The sequence below is a fragment of the Mustela lutreola genome, chromosome 17 (assembly GCF_030435805.1).
Source record: "Mustela lutreola isolate mMusLut2 chromosome 17, mMusLut2.pri, whole genome shotgun sequence".
Classification (NCBI taxonomy): domain Eukaryota; kingdom Metazoa; phylum Chordata; class Mammalia; order Carnivora; family Mustelidae; genus Mustela; species Mustela lutreola.
Window position 1 is genome coordinate 8,306,075 of NC_081306.1, and position 12,809 is coordinate 8,318,883.

The window sequence follows — 12,809 nt, forward strand, 5'->3', positions numbered from 1 at the left end:
TCAAGCTCCCCATCCTCTTAATTTCTTTTTCTAATATCCACATTGCTACAATTCTTTACCTTTCTCATGGACTCCAATCTCCTGATCTCCTTTCACAAACTCTTTTCTGCCTTCCTTCATGAACTTGGATTCCATGGTTCATAGCTCTGCTGATGATTCCCTTAACTTCTTTATCTCTTTATTCCTTAGTCTACCTTCTACTTCTTTATACCCTGTAGAATTTACAAGGCAAAATCACAACTCTGGTTGAACCCACTTAACGTCCCTACTCTTTCCAGGCCAAGGCTAGAGAAAAAGACCACCACCATGAGGCAGGCCTCATGAAATCACAAATCTCCCAGGGGCTCTTTGAAATGTCCTGACATCTCTATATAAATTTCTCTTAGTGTGTTCATTCTCTGAATCTGAGTGTCTCTGTCCTCATACCCTATTCCTACTTCCAGTCTCAGCTGAGTAAAAGACCATGTATCATCATTACAGGGGCCCCTCATTTTCCATCACCACATCTACAAACCTACCCAGAGCTCTACCCATTCTCTCTCCCTTCCCACTAGTTTACCTCAGGAGGTGTCTGTCTCCTCCTCAAGGGCCAAAACATACTCCCATGCTCTTGAAATAGAGATGAGCACCTTTCACATGACACGAGATGTCAATGCCTGATCTGGCTCACTTCTAATTTTCATCTTTTTCATCATTTCCCATCAACCACGCCCAGCCTCCACCTCCTTTATGCTCCCTCAAAATGAATCCTGAAGTCATTTCTAGAGGCTGCTATGGGGATGAGGGAATTACTGCAAATCCGAGTTAATGGGAAAGGAGAACAGAGAGCAGGAATGAGGAGTGGGGAAGACCCTCCAGGCAGAGCTATGGCATAAACAAAGGCCTGAGGTAGAAGCCTAGCCCTTTGGGGAAATAGAAGATCAGTACAGTTGAAGATACCAAGGAAAGAATGGTAATGAACTTGATGAGACTGGTAGGAGCCAAAGTGTGATAAAGGTCTTACAGGTCACGTAAATTATCTTGCGTTTGATTCTTGAAGTAATTGGGAACAGCTAAATTTTGGGGGGAGGGACGGACAAACTAGTTAAGATGTTGAAGATGTGAACCCCACTCTCATCTAAGAACCTCAAGAATCATGTATTTGGAATGCTAGAATTCATCCAAGCTTGAAGCCTTGCCTCTTCCCAACCCTCTGATCTCTCAGTCTTCTCTGAATAATTCAGGCTAGACATCAAGAACTTCAAACTCTTTCCCAAAGTAGTTGTAAGAACAAGAGAAAACTTTTCATTGTTTCCCATCAGGGCAGGGAGCCCCAACTGCCAACTCCTTTCTGAAGACTGTTAGACCTCTCAAATTTGCTTCCTAGAAACATCAATCCAGTGAAGACATTCCAAAATATTGGGACCAGGGGCCAGTTAAGCAGCTCGTTGGGAAGAACTTCAACGTAGTGGTCTTTGACAAGGAAAGGGATGTATTTGTGATGTTCTGTAAGTATCTCTGCAGAAGTCATAGAAGACATGGCCCAGACATTACCTTTCAAGTGTTGCTCCTGAATTCTGGGGCCCCAAATCTCCAAAATCTATCAAAACACCATGCCAAGGATGGTCTTCAAACATCTAAAGGGATTGGATCAAGGTGCTATCAACTCTCCCTGAAAATCCAATTCTTGGAACATATGGAATACCTTCCATATAATCCAGTCCTGTGGCTTCTATAGCAATAATAATGCTGATGGCTAACACTGATTCAATGCTATGGTATACCAGGCCTCTTGCTGAGCCATTCTATACTTTATCTCATTTAATCCTCACAATATACTTTTTTTTAATAACTTTTTTAAAAAGAGCTTATTTATTTATTTGACAGAGGGAGAAAGAGCACAAGAAAGCAGAGAGGCAGGCAGAGGTGAGGGTGGGGAGCTGCTCCCCACTGAGTAGGGAGCCCGATGTGGGACTCGATCCCAAGACCCTGGGATCGTGACCTGAGCCAAAGGCAGTCACTTAACCAACTAAGCCACCCAGGCGCCCCTCATAACATACTTCTGAAAGTAACTACTATTATTGCTACCACTTTGCACAGGACTAAACAGAGTCTCAGGGAGGTGAAAAAACTTCCAAAGTCAGGCAGTGAGTAAGTGCTGGAACTGGAATTGGGAGTCTGGACAGCCTGACCCCAGTGCCTTGGCTGGTCATTGCTGGACAGAATAGCAATTCTGGCTTTATGTAACTTGTCAAATGGCCCGTATTGAACCTACCTGAGTTGGTGTGGCCAAACTGAAGACTCAAATCATGCAGGTTAAGAGCTTAGCAGTGTCTGGCATATTCCAAGTACTTGATAAATGACAGTTCTTATTATTCCTATTGCTGTAATTACTTTCAGTGCTTGCCTAAGGACTACTGCCCTTTCTCTGTTGTTTCTGATTTGCACATGAGAGCAAGAGCCAGGGACCTCTCTCCCACCCTGAGACACAGAGAAGGATTACACTGAAGTTATTCAGAAATCTCTTGTATTTTACCATCTATGGAGCACCCACCATGAGCCAGGCATGAGTTGGCTGTATACACGTGCTCTTATTTCCTCCTCAAAACAAGCCTCTAAGGAAGGTCCAGGAGATTTCCCCATGATACAAATCAAAGAACTTAGCCTCAGAAAGATTAATTACCTCAAGTCCCACAGTAACTTGGAAGGCAAAAACTTCCAATCAAGCTCTGATGCCATTCCTTCCTGAGGGCTGCATTGCATCATGCATGCCTTTAAAAACCTCACTGAAATGGACTCTCATCCACAGGGTGAGGTGTTTAAGGGCCATATGATGGAATAACCATGATCTATTGCCTTTAAGTGCAATAGATAAGAGGCGGGGCCACTTTTCTATACTTAACTGACACAGAGCTAAGAGAATGCCTATTTGGTTCTGGTAAAAGGCAAAAGCAGCCTCATTTTCTTGAAAGCAGACCTGTCAGATTGGCCCCCTGGGGCTGCGAACATTATCTCCCCACCCCCCTCCCACTCCAACCCAGGCCCATCTGGCTCCAGGGGAGCTGTGGGGAGAACAGATGATCATGGAGGCACTTGGTTTGTAAATGGAGGGATGATTATCCAAATGCAGAGTGTTGGGGCCCTTGAGGCCACCCCTCCCACAGAGCCAGAAAACTTTAAGGGGTTGATAAGCAGGGAAGGTTAGAGCTCGTCCCTGATTTTCTTCAGAGGGCCTGATTCAAAGCTAAAAGAATGGTCCGTAAGGACTAAAAGGCAGGGTGGTAGAATGGTCACAAGTGCCTTGACTTCAAATTCCACTTCCTCTGCTTAATTATCTGAGTGACCTTGGGCTGTGAGCTTAACCTCTGCTAGAAAACTCTTGTGTGTGCATGCTCTCCCTCTCTCTCTCTCTCACACACACACACAATTTCTGGTAGAACATAAGGAATCATCTAGCGTATTCTTTTTCCTTCAACTGGAGTAGAAAGCCATTTTTTTGTTTTTTAAAGACTTTTTTTTTTTTTTTTTTGACAGACAGATCACAAGTAGGCAGAGAGGCAGACAGAGAGGTGGGGGGAAGCAGGCTCCCTGTTGCACAAAGAGCCTGACGTGGGGCTCGATCCCAGGACCCTGAGATCATGACCCGGGCTGAAGGCAGAGGCCTAACCCACTGAGCCACCCAGGTGCCCCTGGAGTGGAAAGCTATGTTAAAAAAAAAAAAAAAATTAGAAGAAAATGTCCTAGCCTGCTAAAAATATTAGTGTCTGGGTAGAGGGGACTAGATTAATTTTTTTCTAATTGATTTAATAATGACCAGGTACTGAGGCTGAAATGTAAAATAAGTAATATAGTATTCAAAGAAGGAAGAAATGTAATTTGCAGAAATAACAGGACCATTAGTAGAACACAGTGACAGTATTTCTGGGGTAGCACTGGCTTTCAGTCTTTATTAGTGTGAGCTTACACAACAGCCCTTCTCTTCCAGATGCACCCTGGTCAGATAAGTGTAAGGCACTGTTCCCAGTGTTGGAGGAGTTGGGCAGAAAGTATCAAAACCACTCGACAGTCACCATTGCCAAGATGGACATCACAGCAAATGACATTCAGCTGATGTACCTGGACCGGTACCCCTTCTTCAGGCTCTTCCCCATCAACTCTCAACAAGTGAGGGGCTCTTGGGACCTACATACCCGGAAATATCGTTATGCTATTATCATGGACCCAGTGTCTCCTGATCTCCAGCTCTGCCTTCTACCAAATCAGCTTCATTCTCGGCTCCAGCCCCCCTTATCCTCTCATGTTCAATTTGAAGCGTGCTCTCCATGAGCTTCCCCCAAAGTCCCAAGACTTGCAGAATGGAGTCCCACTTGGGTCAGCTGCTCTTCTCTGACCTAGTCATTATTGTCAGGAAGATGTGGTTCCCTCTGATATTGGGGCTGAGCTCTACCCAGACTATTTGGAATAAGGTGGGGGGGGGGGATCTCCATGTAAATTTTTGAGGTGGGGTGCTACGAAAAGAGGGAAGACCACATGATAGAAAAATAGGTCAATGTCTTTTACACACCAGTGTCACAATCACCAAGCATCGCCAGTGCCATGGAACATACTCTCTGTGCTGCTCTGGCATGTGGGGAAGGGTGTCCATCAAAGCACTGCAAGCAAAGGTTCCTGCCCCAACAGGAGTATGACAGAGTGGGAGAGAAGTCATGATGCGGGCCCACCTCTACTTGCAACTGGAATTGAAGGGGACAGATTCTGGAGGGCAGATATTCCATGCAGACATGGGATTTTAAAGAATGCTGAAGATTTAAATCAGATTAGTGGAGGGGTGTGAACTATAGGCAGAATTGCAACAGGCATGAGAAGGTGGGCAAAAGGGTGGCCACAGTGTTGTGAAGAAGAGGCCATCCTTCCGGTACAGAACGTGCACATGGGAGAGTCGTGGAAAATGAGGCTGGGTTGAGAGGGTGCAGCTGTGGTGCAGCTGTCACAGATATTCCATTATCTGAAGAGTGTAGACAACTAGTGGGCAGTAAGCAGCTTCAGAATCTTAAAGACTGAAAGACTAAAGGGAACTAGGGATGGCTGAGCAATGATCATGTATCAGATGCTTTGTAAAATAATAACTAGTCTTTTTTAATGATAACAGTAAAAATAACTATATACAGCACTCACTGTGAGTCAGGCACTGTTTTAAGTGCTTTTCATATAGTAGCTCATTAAATTCTCACAATAACGTATGTCATAGGTAATGTTATCATCTGTACATTTTAGATACCAAAACTGGGTCATAGGTTACACAGGGTTTGAGCCCTGACAGTGTGGCTCTGAAGTCCCTGAGCCAATGACGGAGGAATTTTTATTACCCTTATCTTAGAGCCATAGTAACAGAGCCTCAGAGAGGCTAAGGAACCTGCTCACTGTACTCAGGTTGTTAGGAATTTGACCCTGGATTTATCCTACATAGCAATCCCTGAATACCTTGCAGGAAGAGGCTACTGTTGTGACCTTCTTCTGTTTTCTTTCTAGGCTGTACTGTACACAGGAGAACATACCCTGAGGGGCTTTTCTGACTTCCTGGAAAGTCAAATCAAGACAAGGATCGAGGATGAGGATGAGGAGGAGGTAAGGCAAAAACGGCAATACCCAGCATCCTTCTGTTCCACACAAGAACTCATCAAGAACTCAATTAACTAGGGAAGAATGTGTCAAGAGTCCAATAATCTTGTGCTCTCTGGAGATCACTGACTACAGGTGAACAACCACCTATTCTAAATGATTTAATTTCCAGGGCACTTACTGCAAGGAAGCAGAAACAGCAGACTTTAGAAACAGAAGGAAAGGCTGTGAGGTCTCCTAAGGCTGCTTCCCTGGGTCCACCGTTCCTGAGTTGGTAACCAGATGTCTTGACAGGATCCAGCTCTTTGGCATTATTTTCCTGATGGCTGGATAACCATCCCCATCCTCTCAGAATCCCCAATCCCATCCAGGCCTCAGTGAGGCCATCTGCAAGAAGGTGCCATCTATACTAGTTAGAACTCTTGGGGCGCCTGGGTGGCTCAGTGGGTTAAGCCGCTGCCTTCGGCTCAGGTCATGATCTCAGGGTCCTGGGATCGAGTCCCGCATCGGGCTCTCTGCTCGGCGGGGAGCCTGCTTCCCTCTCTCTCTCTCTCTGCCTGCCTCTCCATCTACTTGTGACTTCTCTCTGTCAAATAAATAAATAAAATCTTTAAAAAAAAAAAAAAAAAAAAGAACTCTTTCAGTTGCAAATGTCAGAAACATTACTCTTTGGTTTAAGCAACAATGGGAACTTAATCCATATAACTGGTAAGAACATCAGGCACAGGTGGATCCAGGGGCTCAAACTCATTTTCTGTCTCCCCATCTCTGCTTTCCTCTATGTTGGCTTTATTCTTAAACAGTCACTTCCCCATGGAGGGTCAAAGATGGCCTCACAGCTTTAAGCTAATATCCTTCCAGCTTACAAAACAAACACCTGGGGTGCCTGGGTGGGTCAGTCAGTTAAGCCTCTGCCTTCTGTCTGGGTAATGATCCCGGGGTCCTGGGATGGAGCACTGCTTTGGGCTCCATGCTCATCGGAGAAGCTTGCTTCTCCCCCTGCTTTTGTGTGGTGGTCTCTCTCTCTCTCTCTACAAAAGAGAAGAGAAGAGAAGAAGAGAAGAGAAGGCATCTATTTCTTCATAGTCCTAGCAAATGTCCTGGCTAGGAATTTCATGAAAGGCCTGGGTCATATATCCAGCCCTGGAGCTAGACCTGGGGCACCCACACTTGTGGCCTGCAAGTGGAGAAACGGGGCTCTCCAAAGGCCCTATTTCTAGAGGGTTCCCATGGTTGGGAATTTCCTCACCTGAGCCAAATGGGCCTTTGATCCTCAAGTATGTGTCTCTGGGTATTTCCCAAAAAAGAAGGCCTGGTAATTACAATCACAATTATCACATATTGCTTGCCTCTTTATTTCTTTATCCTATGTCTTTCCTTCTTTCTTTCTTTTTTTGAATAGCTGTTGTCTGTTGAACAAAGTGAAGTGACTGAAGAGGAGGCATTAGCTGAGGAAAAGAAGGTACCTTTTATCAAGGAAGAGTTACCTGACCAGAAGTTGCCCGAGCTGGAGAATGTGACAGTGCTATTAGAGCCAGCTGGACAGAAGGAAACAGCTGAGGAGGAGGAGAAGGTGGCTAAGCCAAAGGGACCTCCAAAACAAGAGAAGAAACCAAAAGTGAAGGAAGAACTATAGCTTCTTCAAAGCCCAGAGCCATTTTCTAAGGGGAATCTACTCCAAAAAAATTATATATCATTGGGGTGGGTGGAAGCTGGATGATTAAAAACTCCTGAATGTCTTTGGCCCTGTTCTACTCATTGCTTCTTTTTCCTGGTTGGGGCTGCCTTAGAAGAGCTGTTTGGTCTGAAATTCGTACAGGGTTGCGAGCAAAGCCGTAACTGCAACAATTAATGATTATTTACAACATGCTGCTCAGTCATGCAATTCTCACATCACTTTCATTATCCCCATTTTAAATATGGGGAAACTGAGGCAAAACGACATTAGGCAACTAGTGAGGATCACACAGTTAGGAAGCCCTTGAGATATGATCGCAGGCACACTCACTCCAGAGACTGCATTTAACCACTATGCACACACTACCTCCACTAGGTTAGAGTCCCCAGGGTGGGGACTGATTTCTTTATGCTTCATTTTGACACAGTAAGAAAGAGATCCAGCCCCAAACAACTCCCTAGTCTTCTATATCTCAATAAGTGACTCACTCTTAAGCACCGAACTGCTAGCATAATGCTCAAGTCCCTTCCTTCACTACCCTAAAGGAAACCCCACCAATTGGTGACTCCACCCACTTGCACTGGCTCCACCCCCTTCCATCCAGCGACACACCCCCTTATCTCAGGATGACTCCACGCTCTTCCCCTCCACCACCTCCTACCATCCTCAGCCCTGGAAGTCTCCTGGAATGGTGTGCTTCTACTGTTACTCTGTACATCCCTGCCCACCGGACATCCATATTCCATAAAGTTGCTGAAATTATCTTTTAAAAAGCCACAGTCTTGAAGACTTGCAACACTACCTGTTTTAACAGTATAATGGAATCTTTACTGCTTTTACAGTAAGATTCAGTCTCCTTAATATGCCTTCAAGGCTTGGAAAGTTCCGGCCCCACAGATCTCTTCTACTTTTTCCTCTCTCCCTCTCACTTTCTAGGCTCCAGCCATGCTTCCTGTCTATTCTTTGAATAGTTTAAGTGCTGTCTCTCCTCATGGTTGTTACTTCTGCCTAAATGCACACGCGGCACACTCCCACAGATCTTCATGCAGATGTATTTTTTCATCCTTCAAACCTCAGTTCAAATGTCACCACCTCAAAGAGGCCTTCTCAGATACCAATATTTGAAAGCATCTTATTTTGCTGTGCACTAATATACCACTTGCTTCCCCCACTGGTGGGTAAGTCCCTGGGGAGCTGATATATCAGCTATTTTGTTGTATTTTGTTCCACTGTATTTCCAATACTTAAAACACTGCTTAGACAAACTAGATGCTTAGTAAATAAGTATCCATAGATCAAATGAAATTTCTTATCAGGCAGCACCCCATCTCTGAGATACATGATTTCACTGTCATCCCAGAAGGGGGAGGTGCTGACAGTGTTGCCTAGAGACACAAATTAGATTCTGTATTAGCTTCCTATTATTGCTCTAACAAATAGCCACTAATTTAGTGGCTCAAAAAGTAACCAAACTTCTTACAGCTCTGAAGGCCAGAAATCAGAAGTCAATTTCACTGAGCTAAAAAAATCAAGGTGTCATCAGAGTTGGTCTCCTGTGGAAGAATCCCTTGACTTGCCTTTTGCTGCTGGAGACTGACTGCATTCCTTAGCTCATGGGCCTGCCCAGACAACCTTACATCACGATTCTCTGAACTTAAATCATACTGCAAGGTCCCTATTGTCACGTCAGGAACCATTCACAGCTGCTGGGAGATTAGGAAAGACATACTAGAAAGTCACCAGCTGACCACAGATTCATGCGGCTGATTTGTAACATTTTGGCCAAGTGATAACAGAGCTCCTCTTGAAAAAAAGGATATTATTTTACAGACCAAAGTCTCTACAAATCGTCTAGGACTTTCCACTTCCCACCTATCATCTCAGAGAAAGGCTGTTTGTATTCCTTCAAGCCTCTGGATCCAGCTCCTGGGCCTCCCTCTCCCACCCCTAAACCTGGCCTGTCCACATCCAGATGAAGCAGGGAACAGCCTGGAACTCACCTGAGCCAGACTGCCCCGACAGGGGCAGGTGTTAGTATTCAGGACACGGTGTGAGGCTCACCTGCCTCAGCCTTAAGGCTATGTGGCTGCAGGTCAAAGGAGGGGTTCATGGGGGCAGGCTGCAAGGAATAAATCACATGGAACAGAGTCCCCGGCTGGCCCCCAGCCAGAGAATGCATGTGCTACCTGCAGGTCCTGCATCTGTCTGAGGCCTTGGGAAGTGGGGGCTCAGGTTGGGAAAAACAGTTAGAGGTAAGGCCAGGGATGACCCTTCTGTCTGGAGAGTCGTCTCCCTTGGCTCATTTTCTACCCCCTCTAGCATACACCACTCTCACAAAAATCCTTTCTATTCTGTTTGGTCAGTTTTTCAAATTTCTCCACACCTTAGCTTCAGTCCCTCAAAAAAAGACCTGAAACCACTTATCTCTCATGGCTGAGCACAGAATGCTTTTTACCCCAAGGAGTGCAATGCATCATAGGAGAAAATCTGAAGAAGATGAAGGGCTATAGTATGGATTTACCACGGGCTAGCTGGGTAATCTCAGGGAAGCAACTCAGTATTTCTGAATTACAATCTTCTTGGGAACATGTTGCTGGGCCTCATTGTCTGAGACACTAAATGTAAAAGCAATCATTATAGTTTCTGACCCAAGAGAGGCACTCAGTAAGTAACAGCTGTCGAGATTATTAAGATAAGTTTCTTACCAGTGTTTAAAAGTTAAGAGGGCAAGAGCATTCCAAGAAGATGGAAACTTCTGATAAACTGAGTAAAGTAAGGTTTGTTCACAAATATTTTTTGGCTACTCTTCTGCAAGTTAAGATAAAGAAAAAAAAAGTGATTGAATAGCAACATGGATGTCTTTAGTGATCTTCATGAGCAATGTCGATGGAGCTGGCCGTTCAGGACATGTATCAGTGTGAATTTGAGGAGAAAGTGTGCAGATAAATCTTTTGTGAAGTTTGGCGATGAAAGGATGGAAAATAGGATGGTGGCTGGAGGGAGTGTGGGGTTAAAGGAAGGTATCTACAGAGGGGACTAGCAGAAAAAAATAAAAAAAAAAAAATGGGATGAGCAGATGAGAATACTTCAGTGCCTCTGAGAAGAGGGAGTTATAGGAGGAAGGGGTAGGTGAAGGTGAGGGAGAAAGGTTATCAGCCCAGGGAGAAGGAAGCTGCTCTCATCACGGCAGGAGAGGAGATGCGGAAGATGAGTCCAGGGACAGGAAGGGAGGCAATGCTTAGTAACTCCAGGGAGAATGCCATAATGTCATTAAATGTGTGGGGCTGGGAGATGGCAGGGGTTTTGAAGAAAGATTGGAAAAACAACCAAATAGAGAAATAACACAGGATGCTCCAGCTGTGTTGAGGGCAGGTGATGCTTGTTGTTTTAAAATGTAGTTTTGTTATTATTATTCAGATATGGCAAGGCTAACAGATGAGAAGATGAATGCCATTGAAAACATAGTTGATTAGATTCCCAGATCCCAAGAGGAGGGGGCACACGAAGAAGCACCAAGGTCACTCAGGAGGCCAAGGGAGGGGGGAAGCCATGAACAAGAACCTTTCTTGTGGTTTCCATGGGAGGGAACAGGAGAAGCAGGGCAGCCAGGTTTAGGATGGATAGTTTGAATAATTTCAGTAGGTCCTGGGATGAGGAAATGCTTCTGGTTGTCTGGTGTCTGGCCCTGGGGTGATGAGGGCAGGGGAATAGTGGCCCTGAGTGTAAGAGCCCCCAGCAAAAGAGGGCTGGGGGGTGGGAGTGGGTGCTGGGCTCTGGGTGGTTCATTTGCATATGAAAGGCAGATCTCTAGCCAGCTGTTTGCAATCTCTAGGAATTAGTTAGTCTGAGAGGGACAATCCCTCCAGGGTCAGTAAATCCCCAAGATGTACAAGCATCAAATACAAAACTAGAAAAATGTGGTTACTAGTCTCCAACCCAAACGCCCCATATTCCTGCCCATAGCCTTTGCCAAGACAATTCCAGGAGCCACCTCGAGCCTCCATTTTAATCCTTTAAAGACACCAGACTCTAGTTTAGACAGGGCCTCATATGCACCAACCAAAATATTGGTTGGGATATTCGCCATCCAAAATAGAGAAAAAGAATATTACGAACTTTTATTTTCTTCTTAAGTGAGGGGTGGGGGGGGTGGTGGTGCAGGGACATTCCTATAGAAGAAAAGAAAAAGAAAAAAAAAAAGGACAGACAGTTCAGAAAAAAAATAACACACAAAGGAAGAGATCATGATTTCCCTTTTTGTTGGAGAAATGCCAAAGTAAGCAATGAGATTTCTCACTAATTTTTTTGACAGAGATGAAGGAAAGTGTACAATGGTAGGATCCTAAATGAGTTTATTATTTTTTTTTAAAAGACTATGAGAAAGAGAGAGAGCGGGTGCACACACAGGGGGTGGGGCGGGGGAGCAGAGGGAGAGAGACAAGCAGATTCTCTACTGAGCAGGGAACACAACACAGGGCTCAATCCCAGGACCCCAACATCATGACCTGATCCAAAGTCAGACGCTTAACCAACTGAGACACACAGGTGCTCCTAAACTAGTTATTTAAAAAAATCTCTCTCTGGGGTGCTCTTTGGGAAGAGGTATCAAAATTCTTAAAACTGCACCACTTTGGGGCGCCTGAGTGGCTCAGGCAGTTAAGGGTCTGCCTTGGATTAGGTCATGATCCCAGGATCCTGGGATCAAGCCCCACATCAGACTCTCTGCTCAGCGGGAAGCCTGCTTCTCTCTCTCCATCTGCCACTCCCCTGTTTGGGTGCTCTCTCTCTGCCAAATAAATAAATAAAATCTTTACAAAATATATATTAAAAAAAAAAAAAAAAAACCACACCACCTCTTTGACCCAGAAATTTCAATCCTACAGAATTATCCTGAGGAGATAACTGTATAGTGCTGATGGTTACCCTACTACTAAATGACAGGATGAGAAAGTTTACACGCATTAAGTTTTTCTCTATGGGACTGACTCTTAGAAAGGATTGCCATCTACGTGGGACTGGGTCAGGACCCATGGGCTTGAGCCCAGGCTCTGCCATTTTGACCCTTGTGACTATACATCAGCAAAGCAGTATTGACAGGTAGAATCGTCACACCACCTCTGTTCTCCCCATCTTCTCCTTTAACCACCATAACAATTTTTAAGAGATAAGTACTTTCCTTTTACAGATAACGAAAATGACCTCAGGAAGATTATTAAAGAAATGAGTCCTCTCGCACACAATAAATGGCTAATCGGGAGCCCAATGGACTGACTCAAAAGTCAGTCTCCTTAGTCTTGGAAGTTATCCACCTCCCTAGGGGGCCTATCCTCATGGAAACTTAGATCTCTTACTTTAGAGAATGGGTCTGGTCTGATGTCTGAATTATCTTCTGGCTTTGACCTTCAGCCATATATACCTCCTCTCCTGCTCATGTCCAGACCATAGAGGAGCTTGCTGAGCTCATGAGGATGGAGTGTGCCTTAGCAGGGTGCTCTCCCCAAATGACCACAGGTGCATGTCCTAATGGGGTCAA

The 12,809-nt window shown here is 44.9% G+C and overlaps 2 protein-coding genes across 3 annotated transcripts in view; one reads left to right on the top strand and one right to left on the bottom strand.

Moving 5' to 3' along the window:
• PDILT (protein disulfide isomerase like, testis expressed) overlaps positions 1-7,329 on the top strand; it is a 40,668-nt gene extending 33,339 nt beyond the window's left edge. For both annotated transcript variants that reach the window (XM_059154672.1, XM_059154673.1), the window contains 4 exons: positions 1,367-1,487; positions 3,965-4,143; positions 5,509-5,604; positions 7,001-7,329. In XM_059154672.1, the coding sequence (XP_059010655.1) occupies positions 1,367-1,487; positions 3,965-4,143; positions 5,509-5,604; positions 7,001-7,234 (630 nt within the window). In that variant the 3' untranslated portion in view covers positions 7,235-7,329. The remainder of the gene's footprint in view (positions 1-1,366; positions 1,488-3,964; positions 4,144-5,508; positions 5,605-7,000) is intronic.
• The window catches only part of ACSM5 (acyl-CoA synthetase medium chain family member 5), a 110,161-nt gene that overhangs the window by 63,808 nt on the left and 33,544 nt on the right, over positions 1-12,809 (bottom strand). The window lies entirely within an intron of this gene.